The sequence below is a fragment of the Quercus robur genome, chromosome 9, assembly GCF_932294415.1.
Source record: "Quercus robur chromosome 9, dhQueRobu3.1, whole genome shotgun sequence".
In the NCBI taxonomy this organism is placed as follows: domain Eukaryota; kingdom Viridiplantae; phylum Streptophyta; class Magnoliopsida; order Fagales; family Fagaceae; genus Quercus; species Quercus robur.
This window is the reverse complement of record NC_065542.1, coordinates 21,074,261-21,098,386: the sequence shown is the minus strand read 5'-3', so window position 1 is coordinate 21,098,386 and position 24,126 is coordinate 21,074,261. Positions and strand designations below refer to the sequence as shown.

At 35.3% G+C, this 24,126-nt stretch overlaps 2 protein-coding genes and 1 long non-coding RNA gene across 3 annotated transcripts; 2 read left to right on the top strand and 1 right to left on the bottom strand.

Annotated features, from left to right (window-relative positions):
- Positions 1-10,228: 10,228 nt before the first annotated feature.
- Positions 10,229-12,591, top strand: LOC126699925 (uncharacterized). The gene is made up of 2 exons (XR_007646928.1): positions 10,229-10,500; positions 12,366-12,591. It is a non-coding gene; the product is annotated as an uncharacterized LOC126699925 (long non-coding RNA).
- A 3,614-nt stretch (positions 12,592-16,205) lies between these two features.
- Positions 16,206-17,382, top strand: LOC126699663 (uncharacterized). Its single transcript, XM_050397617.1, has 2 exons — positions 16,206-16,444; positions 16,791-17,382. The coding sequence occupies exons 1-2, from the start codon at positions 16,267-16,269 to the stop codon at positions 16,982-16,984; spliced, it is 372 nt and encodes a 123-aa protein (XP_050253574.1). The 5' UTR covers positions 16,206-16,266; the 3' UTR covers positions 16,985-17,382.
- A 901-nt stretch (positions 17,383-18,283) lies between these two features.
- Positions 18,284-22,828, bottom strand: LOC126699400 (probable folate-biopterin transporter 7). The gene is made up of 2 exons (XM_050397173.1): positions 22,484-22,828; positions 18,284-19,700 (listed from the first exon to the last, which is right to left on the bottom strand). The coding sequence occupies exons 1-2, from the start codon at positions 22,740-22,742 to the stop codon at positions 18,640-18,642; spliced, it is 1,320 nt and encodes a 439-aa protein (XP_050253130.1). The 5' UTR covers positions 22,743-22,828; the 3' UTR covers positions 18,284-18,639.
- Positions 22,829-24,126: the final 1,298 nt, after the last annotated feature.

The window sequence follows — 24,126 nt, the reverse complement described above, 5'->3', positions numbered from 1 at the left end:
CAAATTCCCAGAGAAGAGAACGAGAGAGCCGACCGTCTGGCAAAGGCCGCTTCAGCTGAACAAATGGTCATCCCTGGTAATGTACTCTCTTTTGTACAGCTTTCCCCGCTAATAGATCTCAGCAACATGCAGGAAATATGCTCCGACAGTAGCTGGGCAGCACCGTTAGTTTCGTACTTAAAAGACGGGGCCTTACCAGACGAGAAGGAAGCCGCAAGGAAACTTAAAGTCCAGGCGGCAAGGTTCGTCCTGATAAAAGACATCCTGTATAAGAGAGGTTTCTCCCGACCGTATCTAAGATGCCTGGGTACGGAAGAGGCAGACTACGTCATGAGAGAAGTACATGAAGGAATCTGCGGAAACCACTCAGGGTCCAGGTCGTTGGTACACAAGCTTGTGCGAGCAGGCTATTATTGGCCCACTATGCAGAAGGACGCCGAAGCCTACGTCAGGACCTGTGACAAGTGCCAAAGGTTCAGCAATATCATTAGACAACCAACCGAAGAGCTAACCCCGATGACGGCCCCATGGCCGTTCGCACAATGGGGATTAGATATTATGGGACCATTCCCTACAGCCGTGCGTCAGCTGAAATTCATGGTAGTAGGCATCGACTATTTCACGAAATGGGTGGAAGCTGAAGCTTTAGCCACGATTACAGAGAAGAACGTACGGAGCTTCGTCTGGAGATGCATCATATGCAGGTTCGGCATCCCTAGAGTCTTTGTCTCAGACAACGGGAGGCAGTTTGACAACGATCATTTCCGGGATTTTTGCTCACAGTTGGGAATAAAGAACCATTACTCCTCCCCCGCCCACCCTCAAGCTAACGGACAGGTCGAAGTCACAAACCGATCCTTGCTCAAGATCATCAAGACTCGGCTTGAGGGGGCAAAGGGCATATGGCCCGAAGAATTGCCAAGTATACTATGGGCATACAGGACAACGGCAAGGACACCCACAGGAGAAACACCGTTCCGACTGACGTACGGGGGCGAAGCAGTTATCCCAGCCGAAGTTGGACTCACAAGCTACAGGGTGCACAATCATGATAAGAACAAAAATGACGAGGCTATGAGGCTACAGCTCGACTTGGTGGACGAGATCAGAGCAGCAGCAGAACAAAGGCTCGCCAGGTACCAGGACCGCATGGCCAAACACTACAACTCTCGAGTCCGACATAGAGACTTCCAAGTTGGAGACCTTGTTCTTAGAAAGGTCATGGGTGCCGCCAGGGACCCTACTCAAGGGAAACTCGGACCCAACTGGGAAGGACCTTACCGAGTTACATCGTGGCAGAGAAAAGGTACTTACCACCTAGAGACATTGGAAGGACAGAAGCTACCACACCCGTGGAACGCCATACACCTGCGGAAGTATTACCAATAGGAGCGGTAGCATGAAGACCAACCTCTTTTTATTTTTCAGCAAATTATAGTTTAACTCCTTGGATTTATTGTTTACTTTAGTTTTTTCGCAAACAATACTTTTTAGCCCAAAGGGCAGAATTTGGTTTTAATTACTTTTATTTAAATGCATGGCAATAAGAGGAGTTTTATTCAGAAATTACTGAAGTGCGTTTTTTCGACGGTCCACTAAGTTTGCAACCCAAAATCGACTAAGTCCAAAACACACGGACTAAAGACTGACGGACCAATAAAAATGTCAAAAGACATCAAGGCCAAAATGGCCAAGGAAACGACGGTCCAAAAAGACCAAGAAGCCGACGGTCTAATAGATGAAGCTATCTTCATACGGCCCAGGCCTTAAAAACTGACGGATCAATAAAGGTGTCAAAAGACATCAAGGCTAAAATAGCCAAGGAAATAATGATCCGGGAAAACTAAAGCCAAAAAAAAAAAAAAAATCGACGATCATCTAATGGGACATACCCAAGAAACTAACGAGGCCAAGGCCAAGCGAGTGACGGCCCGAAAAGGCCAACACTGTAAAGCTGACGATCCAATGGATGGAAATATTATATGATAGACGGTCAAAATGTTGACGGTCTTACCAAAAAAAAAAAAAAATGAGACTACTCACAAATAAGTCTCTCCAACCAACAAGCCTGTAAAGATGACGAGCTAATCGAAAAAGGCTAAATAAAAAAGAGATAACGGTCTCATTAAAATTAGTCAGAATCAATGTATATGTTTAAAGTGACGGACAACGGGGAGTAAATAGAGTTACAAGTAAAAAGCCCAACAAACATAAGGGCACTTAAAAACATTGTTCAGAAATTACAATTAAAGGATTAAGCGGCAGGAACGTCCTTGGAGACCCCGTCATCCTTATCCTTAGCATTCTGATCTGAAGACTCAGCAGGAGTAGGAGCAGCAGGCTGGGCCAAAACGACCCCAGCATCGTTAAGCAAAAAATCCAAACTGAGGGGTTCGTCATCTCTGTCAGCCGCCGGAGTCATTGGAACGGAGGCATCCATGGTGATCCTAGATAGATCCAGCTCCGGATAAGCTGACGCTACTTGCTTCAGACAATCATCAAAACCTGTGCCATAATAGTCAGCACAGGAATCAATGAAAGACTGGGTGGTCTTGAATTTCTCCACTGCGTCAGTCCCAGCCGTCAGCACTTGCGCACGCAGAGACGCAACCTCCTCCTCAAGTTTCTTTTGCTGGCCCTCAGCTTCCCCTAATTTCTCCCTCACATCCTTCAGCTCTGTGTTTAGGACACGGACGGCCTCCTTGTATTGCGCCTGCTGATCCATCAGGGTGGAGTTGTGCCTCCTCACCCGAGAAACGACGCCTTCTTTGGCCATGCACCGGTCTTGAAGTGCTCTAACACGAACCAGGGCCTGAAGATAACACAACCGTCAGCTATTAAGCAAGGTAAAGGATTAAATTGTTCAAAGTAGGAAACATACCCGTGCAATATCGAAAAAGGCTGACGCTCCGAGGTCTTCCGTGCCAAGCTGAGCACAAGGATCCAGATCCGTCTGTTTAATAAGGGATTCCACCCCTTCGACGGCGTAGTCCTTGTGAGTCAACAAGGAACGGGGGCCCTCAATGACGGGGCCAGAAGAGGTCATCACCCCTTTCCCAGCACCATGGCCGGATTTGGGGGACGACTTCTTGGAAGGGACGTCCAGGGGGCTGACGGTTGCCTTCTTGGAAGGAGGATCATCCTTTCCGTCAGCCTTTCTCTTGATCGGACCCTTCAAAGAAGAATGAGGGGTTGACGTTCCCTCTTTCCCCTTAGCCTTGTCTTCCTCCTTCTTGCGAGCAGCCGCAGCCCTCACCCTCTGCTTCGCAGCTTCCATCTCTGCACGAAGTAGGGTGACGGATAAATAAAAGCAGACGGAATAAAATACCGACGGAATAAAATAATACATTTACTTACGTTTTCTTGAAAATTCTTCCAACTTCTGGGCTTCGACCGTCGGCTCAGGACCACCACAATACAAATGAAGAGTGTCTAGGGTTATTAAATCCCTGCACTTACGTTGCTCAAGTGGGATGGTGAGTATCCGACGGATGAATTCTCTTTGTTCGTCAGACACCTCCGGACGAGCGACGGCTGGAACAAAAGAAAAGAGACGGTTAAAATTTCCTGAAAAATAAAAAGCGACGGTAAAAAGAAAGAGACGGGGGCAACCTGACTCCTTAATATAAGCCCAGGTGTTATCAAAATAACCCCCGGGCAACTTATCCCATTCATCTGGGTGACACACCCAGTCCGTCCCTTTAACGAAGAAAAATCTATTCTTCCAGTTCCTATTCGAATCCGGCATATCAAACACTAATCTTAAGTTCTTTTCACGAGGTGCAAAGTGATATGTCCCCTTGGCGGATACTTTATGCTGAGGTCGGTAGCAGTAAAAGAACTCGTCTATCGAAAGTTGACGGTTCCCCCCACTCAAGCGTCCCCAAAGAACTTCAGCTCCAATAAAGATCCTCCAGGCATTCGGAGAGATCTGGCTGACGGACAATCCTAAGAAATCTGCCAGCTGACGGTGTAAAGCCGTCAGTGGAAGTCTAAGGCCAGCCGCGAACATGGCATCATACATCCCCACATCAGCCGTCCTCCCTGTATAACACTTCTCATTCTTTTTAGGGAGACGGAGGGGAATGTGATCTGGGATCTGGAAGCGAATACGCAACTCAGAAAAAACTCTGTTGCTCATCTTGGGGAGAAATTTATTGACGGCCCACTCCTCTGGAAGGATGAAGGGACGATTACCTCCGGAACTCCCTGAAGTTCCCTCACTGGACTCTTCGTCATCCTCATCCTCATTACCGTCACTATTAACCTCGCTACTGTCATCCCTAGCTCCGTCACTATAGATCTCTTCGTCGCCTTCCTCCCAGTTCCCGTCATCAACAACCTCCTCGTCGATCCCCTCGACCTCAACCTCACTTAACACCTTTCCCCTAACTCCCTCAACACGGTCCTCTACATCAACACTAAAGGATTGGGTGGACGCTTCTTTTCCTGACGACTCCAAAAAGCCGTCGGACTCTTGACCTGAGCCAAAGACTTCGTCGTAGCCCGCTCCGTCGCGGACTGACGACTGATCACTCGACGCGTCACTTGACATCTGACTACCTACAAGTGACGGATACACCCTAAGTTCCTAGACTGACGTTCTCAATAAAAGAAAAATTCTTGGGCAAAAAGTAACAATAAAAAGGAAGCAAAAAGAGAGGAAGAAGAACTTACAGGTGAAATAGATCTTGAATAAATGGAACAAAGTGTGACGGTACTGGTAAGAGCTGACGGAGCAAAACGTGAGTGAGAGTGACGGTTTCTCCGTTAAAAAGATCTGCGAAGTTAAAATGACAAAATGAAGCAAAGTGTGATATTTATATAAGGAGAAAAACGCACGGAATGCGAGGCGACGTCCGTGCCCAGAAACGAGGCCAACGACCGCTCGCCACGTAACCTTGCATTAAATAGCTCGCAGCTCGAGGAGGCATTCATAATTCTTTTTCTGTTTCAAAAATAACTCAACATGCTGACGGTTGTAAGCGTCGAACATGTAGAGTAGGGGGCAACTGATAAGGATAAAAGGAGTCTGGCCTCGGACCGACGGTTCTGTGCGACCTTCCATACATAAGTAGACGGAGCCATAGCAGACGGTCTCTAAGTGTGACGGTCTTAATAGCTGACGGTCTAAAAGCTGAAGGAAATGAATTGAGGCTGACGGACAAAGTAATATGACTTGCTCCCCACGCTACAAGTAAGGGATTGACTTGTTTCCCACGCTATAGAATATTCAAGAAACCCCTATAAGGAAAGGATCCCGAAAAATACGCCCAAAAAGGACTCCTATAAGGAAAAGACTTCTACTCCAAGGGAAAAGGGGATGACCCTTGCTACTATAAAAACCTTAACACCCTCGTGATTCAAGGTACGCATAATTTTACCCTCTCTAGCACTCTAGAGCAGTGAGAATAGTTCTAACTTGACCTTCGGAGGGTATTCGGCCGGTACCACACCGGTACGCTCCGCTAGGTTATTCCTTTTCGTTGTGCAGGTGTCATTGGCGATCGTACGAGGAACGCGTGACTCACTGGTGGACATTTCCGGCATCATCAGGATGCATAAGCGTCAAGAAGCAAAACATGTCTACTTCTAGAAAACAGGAAACAAAACACATTTTTTTCTTAAAATCACCTCAAATCCACGAGGGTTCCTTAAATCCACGAAGGTACTTGAATCCACAAGGAGAAGGGGTCTGGAATCTATCAAAAAATAGAAAGACAAAATTCTGAATTTTATTGATTGAATAATTGTTTAAAAAAAAAAGTTTACAGACTTGGAGGCCTATTTAAGGGCACGGTAAAATTTAATAGACAAGAAAATATATTTTAAAATAAGCCCTAATTAATACCTAACCATAATAAGAACCAAATTTGACCTAAAAAGCATTAAAAGCACCTAAAAACAAGAAAATAAATCACCCAAACCTAAAACAACGTTTTTTACATAAAAATACGAAAATTTAAATAATTACAAAAATTAAATTATAGATTCTGTCCTACATCAAACCCCTTCACTTGAAACAAACTTGTCCCCGAGTTGATGGTTGAAATCTAAAATCTTCCATGCCAAGAGAACTACTTTAAATACTTCATCTTCTTCGTACTCTTACCAAACTTGAAAGTCATCAATTGGGTAACTTGAACTTCTTGTCCTTTGATCTTCATGCAATTGAAAATATTCACCAAATAAAAGTCAATGATCAAATCAAATATTTCCACCCCAATAAAATCAATAAACTTTGTTTCGATGTCTCCCACCAAAATAATAGGAGATTGAACATTGCAATCATCTAACTTGATTTCATCGAGATAGTTAACAACTTCCTCAATAATTTCTTCTCTAATGGTCTCTACTATCTCAACCTCTAGATTTTTCTCTATAATAGGGTCTTCATTAATCTCCTCCAAAATCTTGATTTTAGGTTCTTCTTCTATAACAAGGCCTTCATTAATTTCCTCAAAAATCTTTATATTTTCTTCTTTGACTTTTACATATTCTTCAAGAAAAGTATTTTCTTCAACATGTAATTCTCCTCTTAATGGTGGAATATATGACTCTTTAAAATAATTCAAGTGTGAACTTCTTGACCAATAATAATCTTTTTTTTTTTTTTATATGACAAGATTTCATCACAATCCATAAAATACATGTTTTTGTCTTTACCTTGTCTAATTCTATCAAACTGTATTCATTACCACAACCGTAAGGCATACTCGCTAAGGTTATACAAAGCAAGTTTAACTATTCTCTCATAATAAATATCCTCAAAGTCAAATAAATCCTCTAGATCAAGTAACCAATCAAGAAAATCTTCTTTATAAAAATAGCCATTAAAATTTGCTTACCAATAGGTTGTCCGTGAGTTATGTCTTCGTGACAGTTATCCCTATTGTTTCCATGCTCCAATGACGGCATCCTAGCAAAGATATTTGTGAGTGCTAGTTGTACGTCACGTAATACTTGCTAAGTTTTCTATCAACGGAATTGCTACTGTCTCATACGTTAGCCACTAGACCAGGATAAGTCAAGACTATAATACCAACTGATGCGGGATGCAGAAGCAAAAAAAAGTAGAACATGTCTACTTCTAAAAAAAAAGAAACAAAACACGTTTCCTTCTTAAAATAACCTCGAATCCATGAGAGTTTCTTGAATCCACAAGGAGAAAGGGTCTGGAATTCACTAGAAAATAGAAAGACAAAAGTTTGAATTTTATTAATTGAATAATTGTTAAAAAAACGTTTATAGATTTGGAGGCCTTTTTAAGAGCTTCGTAAAACTTGACAAACAAAAAAATGTATTCTAAAAAAAGCCCTAATTAATACCTAACCATAAGAGGAACCAAGTTTGACCTAAAAGCATTAAAAGCACCTAAAACAAGGAAATAAATCACCTAAACCTAAAATAACATTTTTTACATAAAAATACCAAAATTTAAATAATTACAAAAATTAAATTGTAGATTTTGTCATACATCAGAAAGCTTGAAAGGAATCTACCCAATTTGTAAATGATATTCTAATCTAATTTGCACAAATGTTGATGAATCCCAAACAAGGGTCAATCTTGGAATTTTTACAAAATAATAGAAGAGAAATTATGTGTATTATTCAGCAAGAATGGTCAAATATTTTTTCTTTCTTTTTTTTTATAAAAAAAAAATGTGCATATTAATTGAACAAAGTCTCTCTCCAAACTAGTTTGAAAAGAAACTTTTCAAACTTCTCATATATTTTCATTTTTTGGTATGATTTTTGAAAATCTAATCGTCAAAATTTCATGTTCCTCATATGCTTAACATGCATATCAAATTTCGTTCAAATCAGATTTTATTTACTACTAGCTTGTAACTCCATGCATATGCATTAATACACTTAAAGATATACAATAAGATACATAATATAATTCCTATATATATAATTTAAATACTATTAATAGTCATTTTTATATTTTGTTAACTCTTTAAAAAAAATTTGTAAGAACATTATTGGGTTTAAAATGTAAATTATCCTTTTTTTTTTTAATTATTGTGAAGTACTTTTTTTTTACTATTCATTTATTTTAGATTCTTTGGTTTTTGTACTTAATAACTTACTTGGATGAATATTTATGATATGGTCCCACATTTGATTCTAAAATTAAGAAATTAAACTCTTTAAGAATAAATAATTTAGGACACATGGCGCAAAATTAGAACTCTAATTTAGAATTTTAATTTGAGTTTTTCTCAGTTTTACCTATTATTATTATTGTATATAGATTTGATCAATAAACTTATTTTATATACACAAGTTTAAATCACAAAGACTTAAAGTTTTTATATTTATTTGATGACATAGCAATTGATCTTTAATTTTATTGAAATTTTACAAATATTAAAGATATAATAAGAATATTCAATCCAGCGATTAGATTGTCAAAATTCACATTCAATAGAAAGATATACGAGGAGTTTGAAGGATTTCTCTCTAAACTAGTTTGGAAATAAACTTTGTTCATATAAATTTTAGAGATTGTCTCAATTATAGGTTTGTTTGTGTGTGAAGACTACCAAGTTAAGATTACCTAAATCATGTTTGATTGTAAATGATATATTCCTGGTCTCTCTACATAAAATTAAAAAATATATGTTATGCTCACAGCATCTTCACAATAAATCTTAAATGACAGTTTGTTTCTGTTGTGCAAAAGAGTAAGTTTAATGGTTGGTTTAAATTAAAACTAATAACAACGTATCACCTAAAATTTGTTATGAAAATGTGATAGACTTATTACTTCTCTAAAAAAGATACATGGTCATCCGATGAATATAATTCTTCTATATTGTGGTTGTGAACATTTTATTGTTTTTTATATTTATTCTTCAAAAAAAAGTATTTATTTTTGTAATTATTTTAATTTTTCTCATTCTCTCTACAAATCTATATATATAATAATAGGTAGAGCAGAGAGAAAATCTAATTAAATTTCAAATTGAAATTCAATTAAAGTTTAATTTTGCACCATGTGTCTCATCTAATCTAAATTTTTAAATTTTGTGCCAAGTGAGTTAATTTAGTGTAAAAACTGAAATTTAATTTTGCACCACGTGTCTCATCTAATCTAAATTTTTAAATTTTTGTGTCAAATTAGTTAATTTAGTGTAGAAAATGAGGAGTCTAATAATAAACCACAAAAAACATAATCATATAACTAAAAAAAATTCAAATTTATAAGTCATATATATGTATTAATAGGTAAAACTTAGAGAAAGTTGAATTAGAATTTGAAATTATAATCCAATTTTGCAAATGTCTAAATTTATGTGGAGACTAAACCATAATTATCCACTTAAGTGTGGGTTTAGATCCACATTTCCAAACCCACTTTTGCATTTTTTTTTTTTTTTTTTAAAGACCAGAGCCTAATGCACTGTTCATGAGACATGAACAGTGCACCAAGGCATATGAACAGTAAAAAAAAGAGTGAACAGTACTTTTTCACACATTTAAAAATTATTTTGCTACAATATTTTCAGTTTTCAATTTCAGCAAAAATAAGTTGTATCCAAATAGACTCTAAGTATATGCCGTATGTCTACTTAAGTTTTTTAATCTTTGTGTCAAGTGAGTTAATGAGTGCAAAATACTAAGAATCTAATATTAATGAACTATAAATTATAAAAAATAATAATAATTACATATACTCAATAAAAATCACTACATGTTTCTCAAAAAATAAATAAAATAAAAATCACCACACGTTTGATCTTATTAAAAATTAGAAGAAGAAAAAAATGATCATAAGTAGTATTAAATTTAGTTAAGAATTTTAATATGTGACTAATTATATTTACTTTTAAAAAATAATTTGACAAATTATCTATATTTTATGATAAAAATTGTGTTTAATTTTAAATATATCTATACATATACATGAATGCATGTGTTACATATTTTCTATTTTGTTTATTTTTAAATGCATCAATGTGTTTGCATGGAGTTACATGCTAGTTTAATAGTAATTAGTAACTTCATTAATAATAATAATTGTCTAAGTCTTTTTTGGAAATTTGAACACAAAAGAGCAATTGTAGATCAATATTATCCATATACTTAACTGTGATTAAAAAAAATAACTTTTTCACATTTTTACCAAATGTGTATATGTGATTTTAGAAATCATTTTTTTTAAATGTACTTTCTAAAATTGCTATATTTAAAAAACACAATTGTTAAAACAACTAATCCAAACCATTCCTAAATTATGGTCTATTTAGATCCCTTGGATTTGGATTTGGATTTGAGGGGGCCAAATCTAAATCCTTTGTTTGGGTAAGTTAAAAGAAATGGATCTAGATTTGGTTCTAAATCTCACCAAAATTTGATAAGCTCAAATCCATGAATTTCAAATACCTTCATACACGGTGGAATTTAAAATCCTCTCACACAAAGCTCAAGCCTTCTCTGCCTCAAGCTACGTCAACAACGTTGAAGCTGCAATCACCATGGTGTTCAGGTTTGTCTCTCTAAGTTCGCACTAACCCTCTCGTCTTCTTAGCCTGTCCATCTCTCTCCTCCTTCAATTCCAAATTTGCTTCAACAAAATATCAATGGGATTTTGTGTTTATCTGTGGGTCTTGTATTTTTTTTTTTTTTTTTTTTTTGACTTCTTTGCTATGAAGCACGGGTGCGTTTCGAGACTCGGGTGCGGGTGCGGGTGCGGGTGCGGGACTCGGCAATTTTTGAAAAAATAGGGTGCGGGTGCGGCGGGACTCGGCGAATAAAAAATGATTAAAAATATTTTTATTTATATTTTTTATATATTTTTACTATTAAAATATTCTTAAAAAACACATTAATATACTTGATTCACAAAACAAAGAAAGAATAAGGCAAGAAACGCACCTGAGGTCTGAAATTCGGCCTCTCCGGCGAGTTTCAAGGCCGATTTCGGCCTGTTTCGGCCGTATCGGCCGTATCGGTCGCCGGCCGATATGTACCGATATGGCCGAAACAGGCCGAAATCGGCAGAAACAGGCCGGTTCGGCGCGAATCGAAGCCGATTCGGCCCGAATCGAGCCGCATCGGCGCGAATCGAGCCGAGTCGGCGCGAATCTGAGAAAAAAAAAAAAAAAAAAAAAAAGCAGACGCGGCACCGACGCGCGGTCTACCGCGTCGGACGCCGCGTCCCGCGTCGCGCCGCGTCGGACTCTGGTGCGGCGCCCTCCCAGCCGCGTCCGTGCATTCTAGCTTCTTTGTGGATTTTCTGTATCTCTTTTTGATTTTGTTTGTATTTGGGTTGTGTGGTTTTCTTTTGGATTTTTCTACGTCAGTCTGTATCTACTGGTAAGCATGGGCTGGTTTAGTTTTGTTAAAAAATTGTTGGAGATTTTATTTTTTTAGAGTTCAAAGTTGGTATAATTGAAATGCATTGAACTGTTTGATGAAATGCCTTGTGAGCTATGTATTTTAATGCATGAGTTTTTAGTTTGAGATTTTGAGCTACTTTGATGTACATACATTACAAGGAAAACATCCAAGTCCAAGAGAAATTGGGAACTAATTTTTTCATAGCTTTATACATAGCTAACAAGTAATATACAGTTTGCAATGTGTGCGTCCAGTTGTGTTTCCTGTGGTTGAATTCCTAAAGCACAGTCAGACTTTTTTTGACACTCTGCTGTGAAGCAATATCAATGGTACTTGTTGCTTTCAGATGGCTTTCGTTTAATTAGTTCTGCCTTTCTTTCTGAGAATCTGTTTCTAGGAAAATTCTCTATAGTTGACTACCGTCAAAGAGAAGATATAATTTCCCCAAGCTTTCTCTTTCATTTTCTACAATGAAGCTGTTCATATTGGTATGTATTTTTGTCCTTTGGTTTTTGTTAAAGGATTTCAAATTCAACTCTCTTTGGTTAAGCAAAGAGACTTGTGGGTCTTATATTATGTTCTTGCATTTACATGATAAATATTTAAATAACTGTACAACAATGCTTCTGCCTAGTGAGACATCTTATGCATGAATTCAATCATGAGCATTATAACCCCTGCTAGTTTACATAAAGAAAGGAGTTACTGACCTGTAGAACACCATATTGTGATTTAATTGTGCTTTATATTCTTTAAAAATCCATCAAACACTATCATTAATACACTGAAAAGATGGGATGCTTCAGTCTTTCATTTGACTATAGGTGGACTGGTGAGAAGGTTTTATTAGAACTTACTGGAAAGAGTGCTGACTTTACTGGATTTCCTATTTGTTATTCATATTTGTAGTTGCAATTACATTGATTTGTTTGGTGTGATTTCATGGATTTTCTTTGATAACCTTTTTATTAGTTATAGATTCTTATTGTTTGTATTTTGAAAAATAAACAGAGACAAAAATGATCAATGATGGAAGAGATAAGTCCATTCAACGAAAAAGTGGACAACCTTTCAAGATATTTTAGCAAAGGAAATGTTTGAGGAATATCAATCTCGGTATTGTCATGTTATTTGAGACTTTATATTTATATTTATATATGTATGATTTTTTATTTTAAATTTTGCATTATTTGAAAAACATAATAGAAATGGGAAGACAATGCACATATTTTGGGTATTTTGTCTCTCTCGATATATAACTTTTTAGTTGTTATGAACTTAAGAATAATTTTTTAGTTTGAGATTTTGAATGTTGTGAAGAAATCCATGCATTTGGGTTTCCTCTCTAGTTGATATAAAAATTTTAGTTGTCAATAGTTGGCAAGATATTTTTTTAGTTGTCTACAACTAAAGAGATTTGGTCATTATCTTGTCAATTGAATTATCAATATTATGTCATGTATTTATTAAAAATGTTAATAAAATTAAAATGTGGAAGGATTAAGAAAAATAATAACTATAAAATATATTTTATTGATCTTAAATCCAAATCTAAATCCAAATCCAAATTTAGGTATTCAAACAATGAAATTTCAAATGATGAATTTCAAATCATTCTTTGTTTAAAAAGACCCAAACAAGGAACTTTAAAATCAAGAGATTTCAAATTAAGGCATTTTAAATCAATGAATTTCAAATCCAAATCCAACTCTAAATGTTGTCATCCAAATAAAAGTGATTTGTATTTGGATTCATGTGCGAAAATACAAATCACTTTTATTATGACATCTTTTATATCATTTCCCAAGGCTATAAGAGCATTCACATCCCGAATTCCAATTCTATCCTATTTTATCATCCCAAAAAATCATTTTATCAATTATACCATACCACTTTACAATACCTCCAACATCCCAAAAATCTATTATTTTACCATTTTATCAAAATATTGTTTTTTTAAGTCCAAAAAGCAAACATAAAAAAATAAAATAAAATAAAATTATTCATCCTCTCTCATTTTTTTCATTTCTTCCTCTCTCTCCCCTATCTCACTTCTCTGTTACTTATCTGGGTTTGATTGTGCTCTGATTCGTGCCTATGAGATCATGGGTCTGTGCTCTGGTTGTGGATCGTGGGTCGTGGATCATGAATTCGTGATATGGGTTTTTGTTGGTTGTTGTGTTCCAGTGGGTTTTTGTTGGTTGTGCTCCAATGGGTTTTTGTTGGTTATGGGGGTCAGATTTGTGGGTTTGGTCGTGCTTGATGGCGTCACCGTCAGTTTGGCCGTGGGTTATGGGTGTCACCATTGGTGTGGCCATGGGCCATGGGTCGTGGTTGTGGTGCTAGGTTTTTTTTGCTTGGGTTGCTGGGTAGTGATGGTGGTTTGATGTCTGGCTACAACGGTGGTTCGGTGGTTGGTTGTGCTTGTGTCGTGGGTTGCTGTTTGATCTATGGTGCTAGGTTGGCTGTGCTGTGGGTTGCGGTCTGGTGAAGCATCAGCGATGGAGAGACAGAGATGAGAGACGTGTGAATGAGAGAGAAAACTAATATTTAGATAAAATATTGATATTTTCTTTTGCAATTGTACTACAGTGCAATTCTACATGTAGAATTGCACTGTAGCACAATTGCAAAAAAAAAAAATGCAATCGTTGGCTTTTACAATTTCAAATGCTGAGGTTTTTGGGCTTGAAATGCCATATTTTCTTTACATTTGGCATTTGCAAATGCTCTAAGCTCGGTGTCAATTTAATTACTAGATAAGGGCAACAACTTCAAAAGTCAAATCACTTTAACACCGTATTTTGCCAGAACTAAAGAACTTTTGAATTGAAATTCTTCATCGTTAAGTTATAAAGTATAAATCAAAAGTTCTATTGCTTAAAGATTTACTTTTTATACCTTTCTATAAAAATTCCAAACGGGCTTTAAGTATAAATAGTGGTTAAATAACAATTATATATTTACAGGTTGAAATAGAACCATGTACATTCGGTTCCAAATAAAGTGAGCTAATTATGATGATGATAAAAAATAATAATAATAATAATAATGAAAAGTGAGCTAATTATGATTAACTCGAGCTTGGCTCATGGAAAGAATTATTTATGTTTGTTGACTTAGAAAACAAGCTAAACTCAAGTTTAAAGTTAGGCTTGACTATTAAACAAGGACAATTCAAACATAATAATATGTTCATGAATAGACTCATGAACGTGGGACTCGATTTAAGTTTATATAATATTATACATATCAAATGTATATATGTTTAAAAATATACTTATACAAACTTGACATTGGATGGTGTAAGTTTGTAAATAAGCTACTAAAAATATTAAAATATTAATTATAATTTATTGGTAATATAAATAGTCAATTTTATAGTAGAAATGATATATAATAGCAATATAAGGTTGGTAGAATGTAGATGTAATTTTTATAAGTTTATAAATGAAAATCATTTTGTATATTATAATTTGATTATTAATTATTAGAATAGATTTATGGTAAGTAACAACTTTTGGACATGGCTTTTCTAATATTTGATAAAAGAATAAATTAATAAATTAGTTCGTGAATAAATTTGAACCTGTTTGACAAGAAAATTAACAAATTTTGAACATATAATCAAGTTTAGTAATAAGTTTGAGCTCATCTTGTGTTTAAAATAAGATTAAATTACATCAATCTCTTTTTGTGTTAAGTTTGTGTAAATAGAGAGATGCAAGTGTTCTTGCTAACAAGGCAACGAAAAAGAGGAAGTTTGGCTTGTTTGTCCCTCTTTTTTTAAGAGTAATGCTTTAAACACAAATTATTTTACAACTTTTTTAATAAATTGTTGTAATGGCCAATTTCTTACTAGTTTTCATCTAGGCCCATCATTAACATCATTTTTTCATTTACCAAAAATCACTCATCACATTAACAGTTTGTAAATTTTTTTGTAAAAAAGTTTGTATCTCTATCATTATTCTTTCTTTATATAATATTAAAAAATAAAAATAAAAATAACGACGACAACAACAACAACAACAACAGAGCTATGAAGAAGTGGGATTTTTTTTTTCCTTTTTTTTTTTCTTTTTTTGTTAGAATTTATTTGGGATTCGCTTATTTGCTGAAATCGAAAACTTTTTGCTGAAAGTACTGTAGATAAAGATTAAAGTTAGATAAAATAGTACAGTGAGACTCATGAATAGTACCAAAAGTATAATGTAGCCCATGAATAACAGTAAAAATAAGCTAAATTGGCTTTTTAATTTGGAGCCAAACTCACACTTAGGCTGTGTTTAGATAGCAACATGTTTGCGTTGCTATCTGCGTCTAAGTTTCCTTGGGTGGGTCTAGTGTACTGTTCACGAGACCCACAAGTACCTCTTTTGGCAAATATAACTTCTAAATTAGGTCCCACGGCACTATTCATATATTTAAAAATTATTTTGCTATAGTATTTTCAATTTTCAGTTTTTAGCAATAAGGGGTATCCAAACAGAAGGGTCTGTTTGGCTAGTTTATTTTTTGCCAACTTAATTTACTATTTAGCTTATTTTTACTACTATTTATGAGTCTCACTGCACTTTTTAGTACTATTCATGGGTTCCACTATACTATTTCAATTAACATTTACCTTTATTTACAGTACTTTCAGCAAAAAAATTTCGATTTCAACAAAATAAACAGATTTCAAATATACCCTTAGTTAGAGATAAATACAATGCATTAACTTTAAGAATGTAAAATAAGTAAATGTGGGAGACAAAAATGAAAATATGTAAAATTACAAGGACAAAAACGAAATAAAGCAATAAAAAAAATTCAAATTTTATATAAGCATAGCCTTGTTCCCTTGGGATTATTGAAAGAGAAAGAGAAACAAAATTCAAAATTCAAAAATTTGAAGAGAGAGAGAGAGATGGCAACGACATCAGGAAACATCAAGGAATTCTACAGACAGAGGAAGAAGAGCGGCGTTTCAAAGCCCTCCAACTCCAAGCTTTCCACCAAGAAATCGCTCAAAAACGCTGCCACTTTCGGCTCCGATATCACCCAACCTTCGGCTCTCATTTCTCACGGCTCCCCTGATCTCAAAGGTCTCTCTCTCTCTCTCTCTCTCACTCTCATAAATTTATAGGGTTTTGTTTCAGATTCTTATACATATTCTTTCGTTAGGGTTTCAAATCTGCTTTTTTTGCCCCCCGAAAACATGAAGATTCTTCTATGTGATAAATACTGAGTACGACGTCGTTTTGAAAAAAGAATAATTAATTTGTTTCTTTTCTATTGGTTTATTTTCAAACGATCAAAGATTTGGTACCGGTAATTTTTTTTTTGTTTCCTAAATTCGTTTTCCTTATGTAGGATTATTAATTAAGCAATGTGTTTTGCTCTCAAATGTACTAATGTGTTCATGTTTTTGGTTTTTTGGGGGGGTGATAGATGACTATGATGAGAATGAGGACATGTTGCGAAAATTCGACATGAACATGGCATATGGACCGTGCCTTGGGATGACTCGACTGGCCCGTTGGGAGCGCGCTCGGAGTCTAGGTTTGAACCCTCCTGAAGAGATCGAGGGCCTTTTGAAAGCCGGGAAAGCTCGGTCGGATTGCTTGTGGGATGGCCGCATATAGATGTTAGTATGTTGATATAATGTGTTCTTTGTGCTATGGTATCACAATGTAGTAGGTAGTGTATTGACTGAAAGTAGTGGTGCTGCTTGTTTCATCTCAAAGTGTTGAAGGTTCAGCCTCTGGCTGTGCTGTTCTGTTCTGTTCTAGATGATGTTTGTATGCTTTGATTTGCTAGACAGTTTGGTAGTGTTAATTAAGGTTTGTTTTAGTTCATGTTTGTGATTATGGTTTTCATTGCTTTTGCTAGTTGTGTGCTGGATTGAGTGATTGATAGTTTGAAGCAAAGCATAGAATGTTGCAAGTTTTGCAATTGTAGCCTGGAATATATGCTTATGCTTTGCTTGTGTGTGTCAAAACATTTGAGAATATGTCTATGGATTAAGATGCTTTGGGTAGTTTTGGCTAATTTGCTATTTCATTGTATGTTATGGTGTTTGATTAAGGTAACCAACCAAAAAAGGCATACCTAAGTTAATGCTCTTTACTCCACAAGTTTAAAACACAACAATTCAAATTGGGCAATAATGGTTAGCATTATGTCACTGATTCATAAAGCTAAAATATGTTTGCCTTTACTTTTTGATGATGAGATGCTATATCAATTTCTGCTGTTTGTTGAGCAAAATACTAGACATTGAATGTTTATGCTAATTGTTTTATAGGTCATGTTAACAGATACCTTTAAGGCATTTGTTAATTGTTAATGAACCATTTTAGAAAGCATACCACTTTTATGAGAAATATATAAAATTAATGAACCATTTTAGGAAACTTTTAATACCACTTTAATAAGAAATATATAAAACTATCAAAAAGCTAGTTTTTTTTTTTTTTTTTTTTTTTTAATATATATATATAAATTTTCAAAAAATTTATCATAAACTAATAAACCAATACCTTTAGAATATTCATTAATTTTTCCCTTGCTATATAAATTCCTTTGAAAAAGACAAAGATGAAATAACTTATGTAGCTAGCTATACCATTTTTTCCCTTTTAACTGCGTAAGGATTAAGGATATCCTGGACAGATTGAATAAAGTTTTCATCTACTGCTGCAAAAAGCATGACATTATCTGTGAGAGAGTGCCACCTTAATATAATCACATCTGATGAAATTTAAATACTCAATATTTTTTTATGGAATATTTCCACAATTACAATAAAGATGTAGAGTGATAATTAAAGGGTTCACCCTTCCTAAGGCCCCCTACCACCTCAAATTATTTATGAAATAATCATAAATTACTACTTAAAAACTTTGGAGAAATGATGCAAGATACGATCTAACCAATCAATCTTTAAAGGAATACCAACAACAGCCAAATTATTATAGCAGAATTTTCCAATTTATTCAGTCATATGCTTTCACTAGGTCCCCTTCAATGGTGGACCTTAGTACTAAACAGTGTTTTATCATCTATCATTTATTTTGTTCTTCCATTTCAATTATACAAGCGTAGCTAATTTCCATGTAATTTTCATTTGATCCTTACAGACATACCACTAGTATGAATAATGACTATATATATTGAAACAATTGACAAAGAAATAGTTTTACAAAAATCATACTAATAACAGATAAGCCCCCCTAAAAAAGAAATCATTTTTAAAAAGCTGCTTGGATAAACCTCCATCTCTTTTCAAATCAAGTGTTTACTCCTTTTTCCTCCTCGATTTGGATTTCACATCATCAGGTATACATGATGACCAATAGATTGGCAAAACCGTGCACACTGCCTGTATTAGAAGGCCAACTGGAAACCTTGAAAAATTATTTCCTGTAACCCCAATGTATGATGCAAGTGCTACACCAAAGTATCCACTCGCTATGAATGCAAGGGCTATGGCAGACATCACAAATGCCATCAGAGATCCTTCACATCCTGGAGGGCAGTACTGCGCTATCAGAACACTGAATGGCAGAATCTTAAAAAAGAAGAGAACCTCCAAAAAGCCTGAGAAAATCACAACATAAAGAGAGTCTGGCACACCCATATTTCGATAAAACCCCTTTACAAACAAGACATCAGATATCATAAGTACCGCCATCAACACCTGAATGGCTGAAATCAGTTTCCTCGGTGGGACCGACTTCAAGTGACTATTATAAATGATGCTCCATAGAAGCATTGCTGCCTGACCAAACACCTTAGAGAGACCCAATACCGATGAGTCAATCTTCAAATGTTCTATCTGGTAAAAGAACATGGTGCCTGTTAATGCTGGAATTATGGCATAAGATGCTGCAAACCATGCTATTGGGTAAGCAATCTCGGGTTTTTTTAATACAACTGCGAGCTCTGAAAGTTGTTTTATAATCCCAGCATTAGCTGTGCTCTTGGGAAGGTTAAGAGAGCTTTCACGAACTGTAAGTGTTATAAAGAACTGGAGGGCAAGGAGAAGGCCAAAAAATAGGAACATAGTTTGGGGGGAGGTTCTATCTATGACAATACCACCTAATAGGTTTCCAAGGACTCCACCAGCAGAGGAAGCCATCCAAACATACGCTTGGAGCTCTCCTGAGGAAGATGATTGAGAACTTTTGGAAGAGGAAGTCGGTTGTTTACCTACCTCTGCAACTATAGCATCATTTGCAACCTCAGCTATTGATGCCCCAAGGTTACTAAGAAGTAGAAATAGGGAGAACGTGTAGATTGACATGCTTGATGGGGAGAGGGTTGCTACAGCTAGCCATGACACTACTTGTAACAAAGCTGCAACAGCAAAATTGTGGGATTAGTAAGAGACCATAAAAGAATCATATTGCACTGGGGAAACAAAAAATGGACACATTAAAAGAGAAATAAAAAAGTCAAGTACATCCATCTAGAACTCTTTAGTTCTGAATTATAAGGGATCATAATATTAATCAGACCTTATGTCTACAAGCACAAGCAAATTAGCTGGGTGTAAGTTCAGATAATCATTTTTAAAGGTATTAAACTTTATCTCTTGCAAGCATCCCTTTCTCTCGGTGTCAAACTCTAGCTTTATAGAAAATTTATAAGGTTGCTTTTGGATACTTGAATTTGGATTTGAATTTTCAAGTAATAGATTTGAAATGTCTTAATTACAAATCCAAATATTTAAGTATGTTATACGGATTTCTAAAATTCTATAGGTTAAAAAGTTATTCAAATTCAAGGATCTTAACGGATTTGTCAAATACAAATCCTTGACCCTTTGCAATCTATCCAAACAAGGTATTTGGATTTTAATCACCCAAATCCAAATCCATGTGCCCAAATCCTACCATCCAAACACACCATAAAGAGAGCAACGCAGCTCCAAAACTCACCAAATTCTGACCCATATTGCTCAATTTTCTCATTTCCTCATAAAAGGAAAGGCGACCAACAAGTCAAGCCCAAAATAGCTTTTGAATGTGTCAAAAGTTGACTGACTAAGAGTTCTCTCTCTCTCTCTAATGATCAAATTCTCATTTTCCTTTAAAAACAAAAGCAGATCAAATAGCTTCAGTTGTAGGGTCAGATGTGGATATTCTAGCTCTTCTGGGCAGCTGGTTATGGCTTAATTGTGCTGCCTGTTTGTTCTATTCTCGTTTTTCATGAGTGTCCTTAATATACTCCCTGTGTACTTCAGCTCGGCCTTCTTTTGCTTTTTTCTTTAATAAAGTTCTTTACTTACTGATACAAAAAAAATAAATAAATAAAAATTCTGAGACTTTAAGTTGACAAATTTGAGCTCTATGGATGTGTAAAAGTATAACTCATGCAGACTTTCACCAAATATTTTTTGAAAGAAGGAAAGACTACATAAATTTGTACCTACTTCACATCAGCCAGTATAGCATTGAAACCAAGATGAGTTAGCAATATTAAACATGTGAAATAGGCACAAGACAGTATATTAACTAATTGTTTCGTGTTTTTATGCAACAAAAGAATTAGCCTAGGAAGCAAACATGAAAAATGACAAGGATACATGAGATTAATTCTTTCAAGCAAGAAATTTATTGGATTGCTTAAAAAAACTATGGATAGTGAAAAAGAAGTACAAATTGAACTAGATATTGGAGAAAACACATGATAACTTAAGAGGAGATCAAATTTCTTCGATAAGTTCTAATGAAATTTGTTTTTGTGAAGTATTAGACAATGCTATGGCCCAATCAATTCTGCATAAGAAATCAAGAAAGTCATTTTTATGATGATAAATTAGGCCTGCTTATTTTTACTAATGGATGAAATTACAACACAATCAGTTGAATGAAGTCAGTCGCTCCACCAAAAAGTTTCCTATATTGTTAAAAAATGGCTACCCAAGAAGCACTCCATTAAAGAAGCTTTTACGCAGCATGTTGAACAAATGCAGGCATCTTATCAATAAAGTATTGTTCTGCTGCAATAAATGTGGTAATGTGTTTTTTTTTTTTCCTTTCCCATTGTTTATGAATTCCAGGATTTTCTTCATCCAAGGGCCAAAAAGAGTCTACATGTTGTCAATGAGCTCTAGCTCAAACAACACTCTCTTTAATAAGAATGGATAGAAGGTAAGGTGTGGGTTTAAACCTCAGTGGTGCGTGTGTAACTTACTTAATTTAATCAACCTTGCTTCTCTAAACATTAAAGAAAAATTACAGTAATGTCCTATAGAACATAATGGTATCCAATCCTTTGGCTTAGGAAAATTATTCATAAAATAGGTGCTTACAAAAATGTGAGCTAATGGCTCTTAGATTTTTGCAACATCATGCACTCAAATGACCTTGCATGCGTGTGTCCACACAATGGGTTGATTGAATTATAAGATACTGCTAATAACCACCCTAATAACTTGAAGGAACCACATAACCAACAGCCAACTCTAGTCTCCTCCCCCTTCCATCCAAATTGGCCATAAAAGCGCATAGCTTTCACACCCAAGTATGGTAAGCAAGTAACGAGTGTGAAATGAAAATTTGAGACAAATGTTGACTAAGATTAAATAAATCAGACATAGACATTACAAACAACAATTAAAGAGTTAACAACTAGTATACTAGATAAACGATTAAGGTTTATGAGTTAAGAAAAGAATAAGAATAATGTGCTTTCCACAAATAAAGCAAACAGCTTTCAGGCATTATTGAATCTCTACTACATTTGCTTTTGCTCAGAGCAGAAAATAGTACAAACTTTAAAAAACATTAAATAGTATCACATATCAAAAACCCTCCACCTTTTTTATTAAAAAAAAAACCAAGAACATTAAGAATTCATAAGAGTACTAAAATTCATTTTTATCAGATCCAAATCACCATCACTGTTTCCATCATCTTAAAAAATGCCACCACTTTATTAGTGTCAGCACAAAATATTCAAAGTCATATTGGGAAATTCAGAATAACAAAATAAAGTAGAGCTTAGTCAATTTACATTCACTAATCTCAGCAATTCAGAGAGGTATTACCGTAATAACAAGGCCTCGACAATGGCAAAAAAATATATATATAATATATATATATATTTTATTATATATAATTTGATGTACCTACCTCCAATGGCGATGTAGGGAATGCGATGCTGACCAGAGATATACACCGCATCAGAAACGACGCCGTAGAAGGGCTTAGCGACCATGGGAAGATTGGCCGAGTTTTGAAGAAGCTGAAGAGTGGACGGGTCCACATTGAGCCCATCCTTGAGAAAAAAGTTCACAGCCATCCATGGAAAGCACCTGAAACCCTGTACAAAGAACCCGATCCCCAGAATTGTCCGGGTCGGGTTCTCGTTGTTACGATCCGACGAGACCATGAATCTGCTGGCGAGACCTGTATAACGTTAAAAAACTCGAAAGGGGGTTCTGGAATCTGGGACTGAAGGTGTTTGTAGTTTAGTTTAGTAGTGGCTTTATAGTGTTTTTTTTGGTGGAGTTGTTGAGTGCCACGTGTTGTCAGTGCTGGTGACGTGACTTTCTTTTTTGGCTTGTCCTAGAATTTTTGTTTTGCTGATTCTTGCTTCACGCTGAATCTTTTGCTTTTATTAGTTACGTGTAGAAGTACAATATGTCCAAAAAAAAAAAAAAGGAAAAAATTTTGGGTGTATGTAGAATATTCTCTAGGTTCGATATTTTACTGATATTTTTTTGTTTTTGTTTTTGTTTTAATAAAGATTTTTATATGATAATGATATGTTGCAAGGAAATGATGATTGCAGATGAGAATGAATTTGCTGATTTTTACATGACAAAAGAAATTGACTCAAAGGTGGTCTAATCATATTCCCCCCCATGCTTCACGATGACATGATCTGTATATTGGATTTTAAACTCTCTAGTATGCATCTAGGGGTCTCCCCCAAATACACTTGAAAGGATTAGTTAGAAAGAGCTTTGGACACTCACCTATAAAAAAAAATTGGTAAAAGTATTATATCTATAAAATAAAATGTATTTAATTATATAAATAGATAACATTTATGTATACTTTTTTTTAAAGGAAAATTTTTAATTTTGAACATATTTATTAAAAATATTATATTTAATTATTTTTTTGTGATTTTTCGTAAAAGAAAAATGGTAATAGATGATTTATGAAATAGAATTGATATCATAAAAAATGTTATTATTACTGAGTTAGACTTTGAACTTATAACTGTATTTTATTTTTTTAATATAACGATAGTTGGTGTGGGAGGAATTTAGATTTTGGATGTCTCATTTAGAAACTTAGGAAATATTTGTTGAATTACAAGACTCAACTATAACGAGAGGTTAATTATTCAACATTATGAAATGAAATATCATGATTTTCTAAAAAAATTAAATTAAAAATTAGATAAAAAGGAATAGATCTGAATTTAAGAATATTCTGTCACATGTATAGAAAACATAGGAATATCCCCTTTATAATGGTGGTTCAGCACTACAGCTAGCAATCCTAGGTGATTTCCACATTAAATTTGGGGTCTAATAACGAATGCAATAGTCACAAAGATGGATGATAAAAGGTGAGGTGAAGAGTATAATATACAAGTCCAAAGCCCCCACAGAACTTTACCCAAAGCGATATTCCTATCTTATTTTTATTTTTCAGTACAAAACAAAGAACTTTACTCAATGTTCAAGAAAAGGTAACAGATTAGTGATTCCATTGTAGCCATGTGAAGTGAAATGAGCAGACCCCAGCCCAGGTTATGA

What these genes read in the sequence shown, in the direction of transcription:
- LOC126699400 (XM_050397173.1), bottom strand. Translation starts at nt 22,742, where the DNA reads ATGGTCTCGTCGGATCGTAACAACGAGAACCCGACCCGGACAATTCTG. An exon ending in TCCCTACATCGCCATTGGAG is followed by an intron (nt 19,701 to 22,483) that starts GTAGGTACATCA and finishes TTGCTGTTGCAG; the next exon opens with CTTTGTTACAAGTAGTGTCA.
- LOC126699663 (XM_050397617.1), top strand. Translation starts at nt 16,267, where the DNA reads ATGGCAACGACATCAGGAAACATCAAGGAATTCTACAGACAGAGGAAG. An exon ending in CGGCTCCCCTGATCTCAAAG is followed by an intron (nt 16,445 to 16,790) that starts GTCTCTCTCTCT and finishes GGGGGGTGATAG; the next exon opens with ATGACTATGATGAGAATGAG.